The sequence below is a fragment of the Coloeus monedula genome (assembly GCF_965178545.1).
Source record: "Coloeus monedula genome assembly, chromosome: Z".
In the NCBI taxonomy this organism is placed as follows: domain Eukaryota; kingdom Metazoa; phylum Chordata; class Aves; order Passeriformes; family Corvidae; genus Coloeus; species Coloeus monedula.
This window is the reverse complement of record NC_138822.1, coordinates 47,628,797-47,648,099: the sequence shown is the minus strand read 5'-3', so window position 1 is coordinate 47,648,099 and position 19,303 is coordinate 47,628,797. Positions and strand designations below refer to the sequence as shown.

Below are 19,303 nucleotides of genomic sequence, written 5' to 3'. Positions count from 1 at the left end.
TTTCTTCAGGCTAAAACATTCCTTACTTCTTGTAAAGTAGGGAAGTTGTACACTGGTTTTCCAAAACCAGAAGAACTAGAGGTTAAAACAACGCCCAAAACCATAGAATCATAGACTTGTAGAGTGGTTAGGATTGAAAGGGACTTTAATCTAGTTCCAATTTATTGCCATTTTAACAGAAATGATATTAAATTGCCACTACCAGGTGGTTTTGTTCCATTATAACTGAAAATAACAATAGCTATGTCAAGATATTCTATGTAACACCAAGAATTACAGAAACTGAAATTAAAAATACCTCAGAATGGATGATCACATGGAAGCATTTATCCAAAAGAGAGCTGGAAATGCATGAGAATTATAGTTTGCAGTCTCACACATTGTGGAATATTTTCTGCTTTTACTTTTTAAAAGAGAACAAATTACAAGAAATGTTAGAGTAAATTGTGCAAGAAAAGGACAAGAGAGATGGTATGTATATTGCACACCTTGCTAAGCAACACAGATGAATAAAATGTTAGTTATCTTGAAATGTGCTAAAAATAAGGAGCAGTGAAAATGAAATGAATCAACAACTCTTGTTAGGATTGCTCTCAATAGTTATCACCTATGCTTGGTAGTCAGGTACACCCCAGTTGGTATTCCTCTGTGGAGAGGGGCATTAATCTTCCTATTATTGAAGAATAGATGCAGCTTCCTTCTGAGACGAAGTACATCAGAACAGACACCAGCTGAGGGGTATCATAGAACCATTGAGATTGGAAAAAGCCTCCAAGTTCACCAAGCCCAACCTTTGGATTAACACAACCTTGTCAACTAAACCACAGCACTAAATGCCCCATTCAGTTATTTCTTGAACACTGCCAGGAACTGGGACTTCACAACCTCCCTGAGCAGCCTGTTCCAATGCTTAATCACCCTTTCAGTGCAGAAATCTCCCTGATGTCCAACTTGAACATGCCCTGACACAGTTTGAGATTATGCCCTCTTGTCATGTTGCTGTTTGCCTGGGAGAAGAGGCCAACTGCCACCTGGCCACACCCTCCTTTCAAGCAGTTGTAGAGAGTGATAAGGTCTCCCATGAACCTCCTGTTTCTCCAGGCCAAACAATCCCAATTCCCTCAGCTGCTTCTCATATGACTTACTCTCTTATAATTATGACTGTCTTTTTACCCGCTCCATTCCCTGTCTCCTGGCATGCTCCAGCGCCTCAATGTCTTTCTTGTAGTGAGGGACCCAGAACTGGACACAGCACCTGTGGTGTGCCCTCACCAATGCCAAGTGCAGGAGAACCATCACTGCCCTGGTCCTGCTGCCCACACTATTGCTGATACAGGCCAGCACGTCATTTACCTTCCTGGCCATCGTGACTGGCCATCAGCTGGGTGTAATTCCCTTCACTATCACTCTCGGAGCTTGGCCATCCTGCCAGCTTTTAACAGCAGTGAGTTCACCTACCCAAACCATGAGCTGCCAGCTTCTCCAGGAAAATTTTAATGATCCAGGTATCATCGTCCATACCATAAGACTGACAGACAGACAGACAGAGGTCAGTTTATCAGTCTGAATATTAGATAATAATTATAATAATAATAATTGTTATTATAGTCAATACAATATTGAAATAATGAAACTGTACAGCTCATGCCCTCATTTCATTTTTCCCTCTCCTCTCCTCTCCTCTCCTCTCCTCTCCTCTCCTCTCCTCTCCTCTCCTCTCCTCTCCTCTCCTCTCCTCTCCTCTCCTCTCCTCTCCTCTCCTCTCCTCTCCTCTCCTCTCCTCTCCTCTCCTCTCCTCTCCTCTCCTCTCCTCTCCTCTCCTCTCCTCTCCTCTCCTCTCCTCTCCTCTCCTCTCCTCTCCTCTCCTCTCCTCTCCTCTCCTCTCCTCTCCTCTCCTCTCCTCTCCTCTCCTCTCCTCTCCTCTCCTCTCCTCTCCTCTCCTCTCCTCTCCTCTCTTTAAATGAAAAAATAATGGAGAAAAAAGAAAAAAACCCCACCTAATTTCTGGACCTTACTACTTTGTAAATTAATAGAATCTTCAAGGGCTCTCTGCAATTACTTGACAAAACAGAAATCTGTTTACTGTTAAAGCTACTTATAAATATTTTCACATGAATATGCTTGTGTCTCAGAAAGTCCTAATATACTGTTCATAGTCTGTAAACTATAACGATGGTTTTACATATTTATTATTTTAAAGTTTTAAAAGCTCATATGAATTTATTTTCAGGTGGAACAGCATCCAGGCAGAAAGGATTTTTGGGTTGCATTCGTTCATTACAGTTGAATGGAATGGCTCTTGATCTGGAAGAGAGAGCAAAGATAACACCAGGAGTTGAACCAGGCTGTCCTGGGCATTGTAGCAGCTATGGTAACTTGTGTCATAATGGTGGAAAATGTAGAGAGAAATACAGTGGATTCTCCTGTGACTGCACGTTCTCAGCCTATGCTGGTCCATTCTGTAAGAAAGGCAAGCATGTCTTTTAGCTTTACGAGTTACTGAAAACAAGACCATACAGTCCAGATCAAGATTTTCACATCCCCTTAAAGATATGTTTAAATGCTTGCAAAATATTTGGTTTACATAATGTAGGTAAATATTCAGCTGAATTTTCTCAATATCTCTAAGTTTTGCTAAACACTGTTCTTTCAGAGATAACTTCAATATATACCATTTAAGCAGGAACCACATTACCTGAGAGGATCAGCATCTTCATGCAACTTTTTTGATTCTTTGATAATATAGTAAATCCAGGAACTATATTTTTATGGTAAAACATTTGTATTTCTGTCTTTCAAATAATAATCTCAAAACTAAGTCTAAGTTTGGAAAACAAACCAAGAAACAGAAGAACTTATATCTACTTTTTGCTGTAAGAAGAAAGTAGGATCTTTGCAATTCTCTGATATTATTTTGCATTATATTTAAATATTGAATTACTTTTTGTTTCAGAGATCTCTGCCTATTTTTGGACTGGCACTTCTGTGACATACAACTTTCAAGAATACTACACATTAGCTAAAAATTCCAGTTCTCATGCTTCTTCTTTTTATGCTGACATGACACTGACCAGGGAAGCAATTACATTTGCTTTTCGAACAACGCGGACGCCAAGCTTACTGCTTTATGTCAGCTCCTTCTACAAGGAATACCTCTCAGTCATTCTCACCAGGAACGGTGAGTTTTCAGATTACCTGTCTGGAAACACTAATGGACATCATAACTGTCAGCTCAGATTGTCTCTGATTTCCAGACCTGAATCACAAACGACATATTGTCCTGTTGTTTCTTTAGATGGTATCTTTGTTTTTCAGCTGCATCAAGCAATTCTTTCCACATGAAAAACATTCTTCCTACTGTACTTTCAACTTCCACTACTGTTTTTTTTTATCTTACCATGTTGCCAAAAATGTTTATTTCTGAAAATCCTTTGGAAATTTTTGGGGTTTAAAATTTGGAAATGAAAATTAAAATTTATCTGAACTGTGTTCTACTCATGAGGCCTATTAGTTGCCATCCTCAAAATAAATAATGAAATAAAATAGTTTTGAAAGTTCATTATCTAATTCCCAAATTAATCAGAGGTCATTTCATTCAAATGATTTCATAAGCTACTTATATACCTAAGAAAATACATATATATACACATACCTGTAAAAATACATATAACATTATTCATGTTACTATTTAAGATGAACATTATTTATTAGTTAGGTCTTTCTCTTCCATTCTCTCATCTAGATCTAAGTTTGGTTTTGTTTTTTTTAAGTAAAAAAACCCCAGAGACTGAGTTAAATCTTAGGGTTTATCGAAGACTCTTTGTAGTTACAGTGGTTCTGTGCTCAAGGAAGGTTCTGTGCTTACCACATAGCTGTATTATGCTCCCCATCATGTGACATGGAACATGTTTTGCTCATGACTGGCCTGTGTGTGACATGGGACTTGATTTCTAGAGCATGAGTAGAAAGTTGTGGTCCATCTGCAGCTGAGAAGGAGTTTCTGACAAGGAAACTACATTGCCTCTGTGTTCTACTTTGTGTGATTATGTGTGTACAGATGGTGTTCTAGGAGTTAACAATGAGGAATGGAAAGTGATCTAGGAGTTAGTACACTGCATTCTATTTAATTTTCAAAAGGTCAGAGGTTTACAGGACTGTACAGGGAAAACATTATTCAAGAACAGTGCTTCTGAATTACTGAGTTATATTTGGTAAGTCCCAATTATGAGAGCTACCAGACCGAGTGTTTCTCAGGTCAATTTTGAAAGTACTTATAAAATTTCTACCCAAATTTTAACTCATTAATCAAAATTGAGACAGCTTATGACTATTTTTGCCACTATATCCTACTTCCAAAATTGCTATTACTGGTTCTGTTGCCTTTAATTTCTCACTTATATCCATTTCTCATGGCTAAGTCCTTAAATAAATCAAGCATTTGTTTTGCCCTTGAAGTACCCCTGTGAAGCAGTATATGATCTACACTGCTTATTGTGTATGTAGTGTGCTACACCTTTTGCTCTCTTTATCCCTGCAGGAAGTTTACAGATTAGGTACAAGCTAGATAGCCATCAAAATCCTGATGTCTTCAGCATCAGTTTCAAAAACATGGCTGATGGACAACTGCAGCATGTGAAGATTAATAGAGAAGAGGAAATGCTCTCTGTAGAGGTAATTCAGTTAGGGGGGAAACAAAAGTGGATTATCATAAAAAAGTAGATAAGAAAAATGAAGTAAATACTTGCAACAAGGCAGTTACCCCCAAAGAAAATGTGCCTTAATATCTCAAGTAATCAAAGCTGTGGCAGTTCTTCACCCCCACATGTCCTCCCCGGATGGGGGAGAAAGTCCTTGTCAGGAGTAAGAGATGAACAGGACTTTTGGATCTTCTCAGTCTTCAGATTGTTTATTATATCTTGTCAGTAATTTACATACCGCCAACATAGCATGAAGCAGAGCAAGTACCAAAAGACAAAATGCAGGAAACTCAAGGCCCTTTTAAAGATAAATCACCCAGTTGTTACTAGGAATGTATATTATTTTGACTTTTCTACCAATGCCTAATGAACTATCTATTCACGGAGTCCTGTACTGCAGCATTTTCTAACCAATCATTTTGTACTACCAACACTGTAGAAAATGGAGTAGGTGAAGAAGAAGGAAGAGACCTGAAAAATGACAGGGATCCTCCATCTTGCCTTCGTCTACTTACCACATTAATAAACCTAAAACTCTAAATTTTTCACTCTGTAACAAACAACATATTATACTATCATCTAACTAACACCCTTGTAGATTCTAATTCATCCCAAAGCCTTGTCAGCTCTCTCCATGGACGAAGGTTAAAAAGTGTTTCCCTGGGGTAATAGGTCCCTCAGAAAAACATTCCCTGCACTTCAGGTTCCAACAAAAGCAAAGTTCACATTCTCATGATGCGCAATCAAAATTAATGTTAGCCAATCTCTTTGGTGTTAATTTTATTTCAAAAGGTCAATATCACTTCATAATTTTATATGAAAATGCAGTTAATTGTTTGATGGTTAAATTTTCAAAATTTGCTAAATGTGTATGACTGTTGTTTGTTTCGGGTTTTGAGTTTTGTTTTTTTAATTTAAATTATGCATTAAGCTACAGTACAAATACAGTACTACCCAGATAATAATTTATTTTTAAAACTTTCTTTGGTCTCTTTCACATCATCAAAGGAATGTTGCTATTAAGGAGGGTATTTTTGTTATATTTGTGGAAATTTCATGATAAAATAGAAATATTTATTTTGAAAATAGTTGATACTAATGTGCAAAAAGTATTTTTTTTTTTTTTTAATTCTATATACCTGTATGTTACAATTTAATGTTTTGAGGCTAGAGCTTGGATTTGTGTTGGTACTTGGCTTGAATTTGTTCTAGAGGTACCCTAGAAGGCAGAGTATTTACAATATAATATTTGATATTTATAAAGTTAAATATTGAGTGCCTTTTTTAAATGAAAAGAGACTAATTCATATTCTTAAAGGTTTGCTATTTTTATTTATGTTAGCGGTGAAAAAGAAGGAATCAGCCAAATCAATAAGATAAATAAAGGCTTATTAAGTGGGATGCTTAAGAAGTATCAGTTATAATCAGTGATCTGAGGAAGCTGATAATCTATTTCCTGATGAGTTTTTACTCTGTAAATAACAAATGCTTCCCTCAGACCCTCTTAATTTTTACCCTTGATCTTACCTGCTTTTTTGAAAATATTGACTACTGTCTCTTCCATTATTCTACTTTGTTCCTCACTCTGTCATCCTATAGGTTAACCAGAATGAAAGAATGACGTTTATTCTGTCTTCAGGCACAGAATTCAATGCAATCAAGTCTCTCACACTTGGCAAGATTTTAGGTAAGTGGAACACTGCAGGGTTTTCTAAAACACGGATCAAAATGTCATCACGGGGCATGAAAAATAATAACCTGAATGTCATTGAAAGACATTTGTTGCTGTGGATTTATTTAGACACAGAGTCACAATCAAGGTAGAAACTTCAGTCTTGTTGAAATACAGATATAATCACAAATAAGTGCTTCCTGAAATAATGATCGTGGGTTCCATTAAAAATAATTGTACACTTCTCTCCTTCTCATTTTGCAATCAAGCATTAAGAAACACCACTTCGTTTTTTATTTTGGAGAAAAAAAATCATCACATTGAAATCATACACAAGATGATATAATACTATTAATCACGTGTCGTACTTGAAAAACTTCCTGTGATTAGCTTTTGATGCAAACAGTTAAGAATATGGTAATGTAAGTCAAATCTTTGTTGGAGATTCTTTGTCTAGTGATGATTCTTCAAAATATGTCTGTTTCTCTGCAATAATGATCAAAATTAAATTTACCTATCTACAATGACCATTTGTTTTTATGTTCTTGAAAGAATATAGCAATAGCTTGGAATACAATTCTCAAGACCTTGTTATTTTCACACCTTTTGCATTGTTAAAACCCAGTGATAGAGGAAGATTTGGTGCTGGTGCAAATTTAAAGGATATTCCTCATTCTTCTAAAGTAATTTCATAGAATCATAGAATCATTTGGGTTGGAAAGGACTTAAAAGATCATCTAGTTCCAACACCCCTGCTGTATGCCAGAACATCTTCCAATCCCCCTGTGATAGGCAGGGACACCTTCCCCTAGACAAGGTTTCTCAAAGCTGCATCCAACCTGGCCCTGAACAGTTCCAGGATACAAATGGCTTTTGGGCTGCAAGAGCAAATTACTGGCCCATGCTGTGCTTCTTGTCCACCAACAGCCCCAAGTCCTTCTCCTCAGGGCTGCTCTCAGTCCATTCTTCAACCAGCCTGTATTTATGCTGGGGATTGCCCTTCCCCAGGGCAGGACCTTGCACTTGCCTTGCTGAAGTTCATGAGGTTTGCAGACGTTCAAGCCTTACAAGGTACCTCTAAATGTCATCTCTTCCTTCCAACATCGACTGCATTATACTGCTTGGGGTAATTGGCAAACTGGCTGAGGGTGCACTCAATCCAGCTGTCAATATCACTAGTGAAGATGTTAAATACTTAAAGTATGTTTTTAAATTCCCAGATCAAGCAAAGATTCTTTAATAACACTTTTTATTAAATGATATGAAACGAGAAGGGTATAGGTTGTGGCATATATATATATAAGGCTGCCCTAAACTTTCCACAATATTGTAGTTAGACTGATGATTTTAGCCCTTCCACAAGTAGACTTAGAGGAAGTGTAGACTAAAAAATTTATCAAAATATGGATTATTGGAAAAAAAATACATCTAAGTTTCTAGGTCTTAAATTTTTATAATTTGATATGGCACTCAAGTTACCACTGTTACTGAAAACAATTCTGTCTATTATTAATAAACACAAATTTTAGCAGAAATTATGACCCATGTCCCAAAACAAAATTTGGTAAGTAAACTCATTGGTACTTGAACATTGAGCCAGTAAACTGCTGCAAAGAAATGGCGGTTTCCTATTCTTTAAAAATCTCCTGAAGTAAACCAATGTGTTAACATAGATTTTTTTGTAGAAATAAATGCAGAAAACTGATTACAGAATCACTAAATAAGGTTGGAAGGGATCACAGTGGGTCATCTGGTCCAGCCTCCCTGCTCAAGCAGGGTCATCCTGAAGCGCATGGCACAGGATTGTGTCCAGATGGTTTTTGAATACCTCCAGTGAGGGAGTCTCCACAACCTCTCTGGGCAACCTGTGCCAGTGCAGTCACCCACACAGTAAAGAAGTTCTTCCCCATGCTGAGGTGGAACTTCCTGTGCATCAGTGTGTGCCCATTGTCTCTTGTCCTATTGCTTGCCACTACTAAGCAGAGCCAGAATCCATCCTCTTGCTATCCACCCTTCAGATACTTTATAGGCATTCATGAGGTCCCCTCTCAGTCATCTCTTCTTGAGGTCAAACAGGCCCAGCACCCTTCGTGTTTCCTCTTAAGAAATATGTGGTATGTGACATAGAAGATGTTGAATTCTCTTGTCAAATTTTTATAGGCAATATATTAATTCATAATGTTTCTCCAGGCTTATAGGAACTATTTATATGCTTTATATAATCAGAACATCAAAGAAGTTTTTTCTTCACATTAAGTTGCATGTGGTTTTGTTTAGAGGAATTCCTTTACTATATACCAGAGGTGGCCCCTCCAGAAACCATATAAATCTACCTTTTTTTCCCCATATACCTTGGGAATAGTATAAGAGCTTGGTTAAATCAATGTTTCTGCCATCATAATACACCCAGAGACACTGTCATAATAGTAGAAAACACATTTTCCAAAATAATCTTCTACTGAAAAGAAAAACATTATCTGAAATAGTCCATCATGTGACTGAGTGGGAGGCAATAAGTCTCTACTGTAAGGCCTCCCTGGAGCCTTCTCTTCTCCATGCTGAACAGCCCCAATTTTCTCAGACTTTCTTCATATGAGAAGTGTTCTAGCCTTCTGAACATGTTTGTGTTTCTTCCCTGTGCCAGCTCTAACAGGTTCCACTCTGACCTGTGCTGGGAATCCCAGAACTGGACACAATGCTTGGAGGAGGGATCTCACAAGAGTGGAATGGAGGGAGGAAAATAATCTCCCTCAGTCTGCTCACTGCACATCTTCATGTACAGCCCAAGATAATACTTGCTGTCTGAAGTGCAAGCATTGCTGGGTCATATCCTATTTTTCATCACCAAGTCTTTCTCTTAACGGTGTTCTCAATCCATTTGCCCCCCAGTCTGTATTGATACTGGGGATTGCCCAGATCCAGGTGCAGAACTTTGCACTTGCCATTTTTGAATTTCATGAGATTCACCTGGTCCCAGTCCTCAAGCCTGTCAGTGTCCCTCTGGGTGGCATTCCATCTCCCAGGTATGTCAGCTAAACAACTCAGTTTAGTGTCATCCACAGCCTTGCTTCAGATGCACTCAGTCTCCTAGTCTCAGTGTCATTAGCAAAGATACTGAACAGCAATGATACCACTGTGGGCCCCAGAGGAACACTACCTGTCACCAATCCCTATTTAGACATTGAGCTGTTGCATACAACTATTTGGATAAGGAGATCCAGTTAATTCTTATCTGTCAAATAGGTGGTTGTTGTTTTCAGTTATGAGAGTGTTATCTAAAAAAGGTGGAAGAATAATTTTAAATATGTAATAAAATGCATACAGTGGTAGTTGTTTTTATGAGGACAATTACCAAATGCTAAGTAGCTTAAAATATATTAAAGAAATTTAGAAATCTTGTTTATAGACCATAAAAAAATCTTAATTGTTTTTTAGTTATAATTCAGAGAATCTCAGTGTAGCTGATCTGTTTTCTGACTGGAAAAATAACTAAGTACCTCTGACACAAACAGAAACATACACTTTTGAAATGTAAATTTTATATATAGAACTCACATTCCAGAAAAGAACTGGTATGTATGCACAGAAAATGCACAGAACATGGAAAAGAGAATGATCATTTAAAATTTAAGCGTAAATTTAAAGCAATATTAGCTGAAATATAAACTACTACAAGAAAATTATTACAAATATTTCCAAACTTTACAATTTGATGATAAAATTGAATCAGGAATGTATAATATTTTGAAGTGTAGTGGTTTATTGCAGTGAAACTCAGATAAGGTTAATACCATGATGACCAGTACAGAATAAAAGTTTCTTTTATCTTTATTATAAAATAGCATATCAAGGCTTATACCAATTTACTTAAAAATGCATTTGATTAAATTTATGGAAATGTAAATTTTTAGACAAATAACAGTGTTTTTTGACCAGGACCAATATTGTCTCTCCCAAAGAACCATACACTTAAAAAAATTCAGAGGTGGAATTTTCTTTGGTTATATGATGGCTTTGCAGTAACACAGCAGTGAAAAGCACAGTTACAATGACCTGTGGGGAACTCAGCCCAATTTGTCTCAGAAACTGTCCTGAGGAGAACATATGTTTCTCACCCTTTCAAAGGAGAGTTCCTATTTCTTTTAGAAATCTGATTGCTTTGGGTTCTGATTCCTATGAAGTCCTATCCAGAGACTGAAGAAGAATTCATGAAGGCAGAGGAAACAAGTAATGAGTGTTTGTTGCAGTGAAGATGTCTAAACATAAGGAGTTAATAAAATATGAAATAATGTATTTCATGTACTTGAAAATTTTTGTTCAGGAAAACCACACAAGGAAGCTCTGTTTTTTTTAAGAATTATCTTCAGTTGGAGAAGTACTTTTCTTAGCTCTTCTGCATTTGAACATGATTCAGTTTTTTTCTTCAAACAAAAGTTGTGAGAATCTCGTGCTCCACCTGAATCCCTATAAGTCTGTGGGACTTGATGGGATTCAAGTGAGAATACTCAAAGTGCTGGCTGATGTCACTGCCAGGCCTCTCTCAGTTGTTTTTGAATGGTGGAATCTGTACAAGTTCCAGCTGACTGGAAGCTGGCAATGTTGTCCCAGGTTTCAAGGAGGGCAAGAAGATTGACCCTGGAAACTACAGGCATGTCAGTCTCACTTCAGTGCCCGGTATAATTTTGGAGAAGATTATTCTGGAAGGTATTGAAAAACAGCTGAAGGACAATGCAGTCATCAGTCACACCCAGTACAGGTCCATGAGAGGAAAGTCCTGCTTATCAAACCTGATTTCCTTTCATGACAATGTAACCCACCTTGTTGATCCAGGGAAGCCAGTTGATGTAATCTTTTTTAGTAAATCTTTTGAAGCTGTCTCTCTGGACAAAATGTCCAGCCCACAGCTGGATAAGCTCATCATGTAATGGGTGAGCAACTGACTGATGTGTTGGGCACAAAGGGTTACAGTGAATGGAGTGACATCAGACTGGGGACCTGTCACTGCTGGGGTTCCACAGGGCCCCATCCTTGGCTGTGTTCCCTTCAACATCTTCATAAATTACTTGGATGCAGCACTCGAAGGTACAGTAAGTTTGACAGTGAATTATACTAAATTAAGAGGAACTATTGACTCCGTTGAAGGCAGAGAGGCCCTGCAGAGAGACATCAACAAATTAGAGGGATTGGCAGTTACCAAACTATATGAAGTTTAACAAAGACAAGTTCCAGAATCTGTAGTGGATGTAAAGACAGACTGGGGAATGAGCTGCTGGAAAGCAGCATTGCAGAAAGGGACATGGGTGTCCTGGCTGATGGAAAGTTGAACATGAGTCAGCAGTGCCCTGGCAGCCAGGAGGGCCAGCTGTGTCCTGGGGTGCATCAGGCACAGCATTGCCAGCCGGGCAAGGGAGGGGATTGTCCCGCTCTGCTCTGCACTGGGGCAGCCTCACCTCGAGTGCTGGGGGCAGTTTTGGGTGACATAATATAAGGCTTAAAGCTATTAGGAAGCATCACAGTTCTTGTCTTAACATGTTCTGATAGGAGCTGTGTGTCTGCTGACTTTCTGCTTGACTTCTTCATGAGGACAAATGGTTGAAGCAGAGTTAAAGTGAGGCCTTAGGATTTAGCTTTTATTCAGATCCTGTACTGCTTTAGTGTGAAACTCCATAGCATGTTAGCTACTGTTCTCATATCCTGGTTAGACATGACAAACCCTCTCTGGGCCTGGACTCAACGACACCTTGTGTTCCTAGACCCAGAAATATGTAAACTAAGTCTCTGAATGGGGGAAGCAAACTTGGGGTAATTACATCATTACCTGAAATTGTGATTGGAGAATTAACCCTGATATGCAAATAGACCGAACTTATAAAAGTGTGAAAAACCCATGACTCAGTGTCAAAGGGTGGAGACCCTTGGAGGCTTTTGACTATTGAAGTACCTATTGAAGGGCCCTCAGTTCATACCTGCTTTCATTCTCTTAATCTTGTCTAGCCTCTTTTCAGGTAGCCACTTCAAGACATCGAAATAAAGAGAGTTACTGAGTGTGTTTTGCTTTTGAGGGATTTTTTGTTTGTTTTATTTAAGAAGACAATGTAGGTGGAGTAATTTTGTCTATGGTGAACTTGGATACACTTAGCAAATGAATTGCTGTTAAGATACTTAAGGATGTGTAACTTCAGTTTACTGTAATCTACAGTTTCCAATAAACAACTTGTGAGTGGTTTTGAGTGTCATTTTCAATCAGTTAAATTTTACTTTAGCATGAAAGTGGATGATGATGGTCTTCCCTTTCACTTTCATCATCAAGATTGCCTGATCCAATATAAAGCTTTACTTTATCCCAGAAATATTTTCTCGTTAAGGAGTCAGGTGAAATCAAAGGATTTTAAATATTTCCTTTCCTATTATACATATATGCAGTTTAATAAATGATTCATATAGGAACTGAAAAATAGTAGCAACCACTCTCCTCTTGAGGTTTTCAATCTTACTCATATTTAGAGGTATATATTTTTATCACAGGGGGTTTGGGACAATGTTTTCTTGCCACTCCAGTATTAATCTTTTTCTTAAGATGTCCCGTCATAGCAGATCCTTCAGTGCATAGAGGCAAATATCGGGAAAAGCTGCAAACAAAGCAGAGACAGTTAAGCAGCCAACATTTTATGTAGTCCATCAGTGTAGGTGAGCAGACTTTTGGCTGACATATATCTATATGTTAGTATATCATCACTGCAATAAGGAAAGTTTAATTGAGGAAAATGCTGCTCTGCTATTTTGCAACATTCTGCCTGAACACATTATCCCATTTTTCGCCATTAACCTAGATTTTAATAAGGGGTGTACTGTAAAACTTAAAATTATTATGGTAGCCATTGTAAAGATCACGGGTTCATCATTAGTGGATTCCAGGATAAATTGGAAGCGAAAATTAATGAGATGAAATTCCCATTTTATTTGCAAGTTTACTTCCCTTAGGAGTCCTCTTTTTATAACTAGTACTTCCAGAGTTTGTGCTTAAATTAGAACTGTGAGAGTAAATAAACTGTTTGTTTTCCACATCAAAAGTGGTGCATTAGTGAGCATTACCTGGTGAATAAATGGAGAGTTCTAACATTCAGTGTACATGCATCATGTATTCAGAAAGGCAATTCAGGAGAATAAGTGAGGAGGTATCTTCTTTTTTTTCCCTCCCCCTTTGTTGTAATAATAATGGTATCATGTTTTAAAATGTATAATAAATTGGAACACTATTAATTTTATAAAATGTCACAAAAAATATCTTGATGGATTTCCAGGATCTGAGATCTTCAGAGAATTTTTTTTGTTTTGACAGACTTGATGGTGCTAGAATGGAGTAGATATAGGAATCTATGGAATGAATATGTTCCAAAAATGTTTATTTATGAGAAGAAGTCCAACAAAATGCATTTTTCTAGAATTCATTCTTCATTGTTATATTTTTGCAGAATGAAAAAGTGTTGCATTTTAATTTAAATTCTTTAGTTACAATAGAAACTTTTTGCTTTGGAACTTGCTGTAGTAATTTAAAAGCATTTCCCTCAGCAGATTAGCAACTGTCATCTGTTCAAAAAAAGGGGGGTTTGAATATATCTGACTGTCTTTTCATTAAAGTCAGACAAGAAAGGGATTTTTGTGAATCTACATATGTTGCTGCAACTCAAATATACTCAGAGGAACACAGGTTAATTATTCATTTATTCTTCTGACACTTTATTTTGTACATTCGCACTATGATTAATTGTTTTCTGTTCCTTTTGATTAACAGAAAACAGCGATGTAGATGAGGAAACTATGAAGGCAAACTCTCAGGGGTTTATTGGCTGTCTCTCTTCAGTGCAGTTCAACCACATTGCTCCTTTGAAGGCTGCACTGCACCACAGCAGCTCAGCCCCTGTCATTGTAAAAGGGCGTTTCACTGAATCCAACTGTGGTGCTTTAACTGGAGCTGACTCAACATCAAGTGAAACAACCCATTCATTTGCAGGTAGCATATGGTTATCACTTGTTCTGATCTCTGAAGCAAAATCTAAATAGAGTACTCATGACCTGAATCACAACTGACTTTTTATTTCATGCAGGTTAACATCTCAGGAGTACTTTGTAAATAATTCTCTTTTATATGTACTTACTTCCTTCTCTCTAGCCTTTCTCAATTTGTCTGAATGTTTACATTTTTCTTTTTTTCTCTGCAAGGTGTCATCTACATTGTTGTTCTATACATGCTTACTGACCCACACTACTGCCACTGTACCACATTGTAAATGAGCTGTAATAGTGTGAGAATTTCTTTAAAAAAAGCTCTTCTATTTTTCTGTAATTTTCTTTTTTTTTTCCCTGCTGCAGATCACTCTGGACCAATAGATGAGGGAAAGCCCTTAGCTAATGCAATCAGAAGTGACTCTGCAATTATTGGAGGTAATGGGGACTCTACAGGAAACTTTTTTTTCTAACTATGAATCTGTCAATGATGACGTGAAGTCAGTTTAGCTTTGTGTGCATACAGAGAGTAGTAAAAGATCTTCCTTTTACTGCAATTGGTAGACAGATAAAAATCAAGCATTGTTTTAAAATACAATTGATTGCTCTTTTATTTTCTTACATAAATTTATGCCATAAGTGTTTCCATATATTGAAATATTCTGCTGAAAAACAAGGTAGTAAGGACGGAATTCCAACCTGCATAATAGTGGTGTCTCTGACTTTAAAAGGTACCTGGATTTGTTGTGAAAAAAGCATGTATTTAAGAAAGAACCATTGTTTCTTCTTGACTTTACCAAAAATTACCTTTTGCTACAAAGTCAAGTTCAAAATCTTCTTTAATAAATCTGAGCAACAAAGATTTTTTCTTGAGAATATGGTATTTAATACTGCTTGAATCAATCCTCTGACAGTCTGAGGAAATTTCATCCTGGTTTCCTATTTGGAAGGCAATGTACTCTTGGAAGGACTTTCACTTGCATTGATTTACAGCTTAAAATTAAAATGCATGTTAAAACAATAATAATAAAAATAATTGCTGTTGGTTTGAAATATCTCTTCTTCATTTTATTTCTATTTCTTTTGGACATTTCTATCAGCTCATATAGAACTACAAATGATGATTCATAACTTTTTTCAAAATAATTTTTTTTTATCAGAGGAATAGAGGAAGAACCATGTAAAATTCAGTCACTTCTGAAGTGAATATGTTGATAGTCCCTTTACTGTTTATGACTGTCAGAACAAATACAGTATAAAGCTTAGGACAGATGCCTGTGCTTAAAGTACAGGACTGATAATCAGGATATACAGGTTCCATTACTCTGCCTTTCTGGATGATTGTCCTTAAGATCTATCTCATATGAATCCTGTGTGAAGAATCCATCTCATATGGATCTTCATATGAAACCTACCAGTTCTGTCTCTTCAGCAGAAATAAGTACTCAAGTGAGCCTAATAGGGACAGTTTGGTATTGGGGACCCTTGGGAAAAACTCAACTCCTTTTACCAGTATTTAAGCAAGTATATGTCTCTATCAGTTCCAATTTTCTTGCAAGGCATAGTATTGTCTCCTGTGACAATCATCCTCTATGAGAATTTCAAGGAGCATTTCTTTCGGGAGGAGGTGAGGAAATAAAACTTGTTTTCACTCATGAAGATGATGTAGTGGCAGTATAATTCTGTTTCAATTTGCATCGATACTTTGACAGAAAGAGGGCAATGGGTCATCCCCTCTATCTTTTAAAATTTAAATTTTGAGAAGGTTTACTTTCTAAGAGTTTTAAAGCCTCAGAAGACAAATGAAATATTGGAATTTAGTAGAATAAAACTGTCCAGGTTTCTTATTGAGGTTAAAAATGTTTAGGGCTATGGATGGTTGAGATAAGAACCTGCAGTCACCTGTGTGTCTTCGATTTAAACAGTGAAACCTGCTATGGTCAGTGCCTGCCAAAAGCACACTGCATGACTAGTGACCTTTAAGAGAGTAGTACCAAAGATACTAAAATGAGAGATTATTAAGCCTAGAAGGTTCCCTGCTTTTAAAGTGATACTTACATCTGTATAATTTTATACACATCAAATGAGAATTTTACCATTGATTTCAGGAAGGTAAGAATTTAAAAATATGTTTTCTGAGTTTTTCACATGTAGCTTTGTCAAAACTTGCTTTACTGTTTCAAAAGATTAGTATTATTTTACATAAGTATCTGTACATACAGATCACTATGTACTAGGTAACTTAGTGTGGGTGGGGATTTTTAAGTGTGCTAACAACAAAGTCATTTTTTAACTTCAAGCTACAATAGTTACAATCCTTTTAAGATAATAATAACAGTACCATTTTATTGTTATTAAACACATTTGGGAATATCCACTCACCATTTTTCTACTGCTTAACTATGTTTGTTTAAAAGTCAAAACAAAGTAAGCAGTGCAATATTCAGTAAAAGTTTAATGTTAAGTACCCTTAAATGAGTAAAACTGAAAATCGTACCAGTTCAGCTACTTAAGCCAAAACATGTTTATAGAAAAGTCCTTTGAGAGAGCATTTACTGTGATTGAAAGAAAAGAATGACTGTTCTAATGAATCTAAATGAGAACAAGATTTACTTAGATTGCAAAGTTCATTTCAGAGAAGGGGATACTGTATTAAAACCTTTATATTCCTACAATGATGGATGGCTGCTCATATTAGAGAACAAGAAAAATGACATTGCTGAATTTTGGATGCTTTGTTTTTATCTAGAGTGCTAAGGGATTAGGTATTTTTATTTTTCTTGCAGTGGTGACCAAGTTGTACAATAGATTGTCCCTTTGTCTAGTATAGCTGAGCCACTGCATTACAACTGTTTTCCAGACTGCTTAGTGCTCTTTTCATCCCAACAGCCTAGTTCTACTTTCTGCCTCTGTGACAAGCATGATCCATTTCCCTTCTGTTTCACTTCTCCTCAAATTCCTCTCCTGCCCATCCTCTTGTCTCATGAACCTAAGGTCCTAAGACCATTATGACAGAATGAATGAGGAAGAGAGAAGGTGGGCTGGCCGTCTGGAAGGTCATGCTTATCTCTCTGAGAAGTATCTCACGTTACACTTCCTTATCTGCAGTGGCTTGAGTTTCCGGACCAGCAGAGATCTAGGGCTGGATAGTAAAGGAGAAAAAGAAACCCTCTCATTGAAAATACTCTAAGGCCGCTAGTGGTTTTCCATTCAAAAACTTCAGAAATCATAATTTTCTGTGGACTTTTTAAAAATTATTATTATTATTATTAATAGTGTGCAAAATTTCAAAACAATCAGCATGAAGCTTATGCTACAATGCTGTTTCTGATTTGAAAGCAGATAACGGCTTCTCATCTCTCAGGCTTTCCTGTAAACCCTTCCATTATGTGATGTAGTAATTTCTTCTTTGTTCTGCTCTCTGGCCTACTATTTGTCTGTCCTTTCTCATTATTTTTTTCTCTTTTCTTCTTGTAGGTGTGATAGCAGTTGTCATATTCATCCTATTTTGCATCACGGCCATAGCCATACGCATTTATAAAAAAAAAGGCATATACTCAAAAAATGAGGCAAAAGGATCTGAAAATGAAGACAGTGCTGAATCTGCATTGAAAAGTGAGCTCAGCATGCAAAACACAGCCAATGAAAATCAAAAGGAATACTTCTTCTGATTGTCATTAATGATTTGATTTAATCTAATATAATAATGTGACAGTCTGACTTTCTTGCTAAACCAGGGAGGCTCTCACTGGACAGAAGAAGTTCTTGCACACTACTCTAAATGCAATGGATTTGAGACTTACTATACTCAATATGTTCAGTCTCAGTGATTGCTGTAGCGGGCCTCTTTAAATTACATGCATTTCTTAGCTATTATACCGTAAATGCATTTTATGTAACAGTGAATTAGATATTGTAACCAATTTCATTGTTGGTAGTTTCCGACTGTTCTAATGTGATCTTCTACAACTGAAGTTTAATGTACACACTGAATATGATTTTTGAATGGGAAAATTGTTATGAATTTATTCCTATCCTTTTCTTTAAAATTTGATTGATGATTTTTGTTCAAGGTGAAAGGTAGATTCTAATACTTTGTGTTACTAAAGAAATTCTGCTGTGCTGCATTATGGTGATCCCTCTTACTTCCTCAAAGTGAAAATGCCTTTTGAGCTGTTGTTGGCTGGTGTCAGCATCTGCTTGTGAGCCATGGCATTTGGCGTCCAAAATGAACTGTGTTTATTTCCCCTGGGACTGATAATTGTCATTATCCCTTCCTTTTGGCAGGCTTAGCAGAAGTGAAGAGTGTACAGTGGGTTGAAATGTTTTAAAATCTTTTTTGCAGTAGGTTTTCACTTATGGTCAGGCGATGGCACCAAGAGACTCATGCACATTCTGGGTATTTTGAATAAGATTGAGGGGAAAAAAGGCAAGACCTATGCTTGGAAAGGTCAAGTAATAGACTAACAATAGTTAATTTATCGAGAGTGAAAACACGAAAATATGATCAAGGTTACTGTCCCTGGAAATTAGTGATGATGCTTCTGTCAAGAAGTAATGCTCCCTGCACTATCTGGGATGTAGTCTCTGGAGCTCTTGTATCTATGATTTGCTCCAGACCTCAAATCTAATTTGTTCTAAGTTACAGAAGTTATACAGTGTCTGCTACATGAACACGTTTGTTCTTCACTCTTAATAGTACCTACTATACCTCTGTGAGATAAGGTCTGATTACATCACTCAAAATTAAACAGGTGCTTACTATGCTGACAGAGTAAATGAAAGCTATCTATTTTGTTGTACAAATTGTTAAATTTGAAGGCTAGGTTTAAGTTGTCTAAGGAGAAGATTGTAACGTCACTTCAGACACTATAGGGTATTTGAGATACCCATGTGGCCTGATGTGAATGTCACAGATTTTGCAGAAGGT

At 36.9% G+C, this 19,303-nt stretch overlaps 1 protein-coding gene across 1 annotated transcript in view; it reads left to right on the top strand.

Annotated features, from left to right (window-relative positions):
• CNTNAP4 (contactin associated protein family member 4) overlaps positions 1-18,044 on the top strand; it is a gene marked incomplete at both ends in the record, with an annotated part of 207,427 nt that extends 189,383 nt beyond the window's left edge. The window contains 7 exons of the mRNA XM_082301928.1: positions 2,231-2,470; positions 2,954-3,178; positions 4,538-4,671; positions 6,297-6,384; positions 14,162-14,380; positions 14,740-14,811; positions 17,851-18,044. Of these exons, the coding sequence (XP_082158054.1) occupies positions 2,231-2,470; positions 2,954-3,178; positions 4,538-4,671; positions 6,297-6,384; positions 14,162-14,380; positions 14,740-14,811; positions 17,851-18,044 (1,172 nt within the window). The remainder of the gene's footprint in view (positions 1-2,230; positions 2,471-2,953; positions 3,179-4,537; positions 4,672-6,296; positions 6,385-14,161; positions 14,381-14,739; positions 14,812-17,850) is intronic.
• Between the last annotated feature and the right edge of the window lie 1,259 nt (positions 18,045-19,303).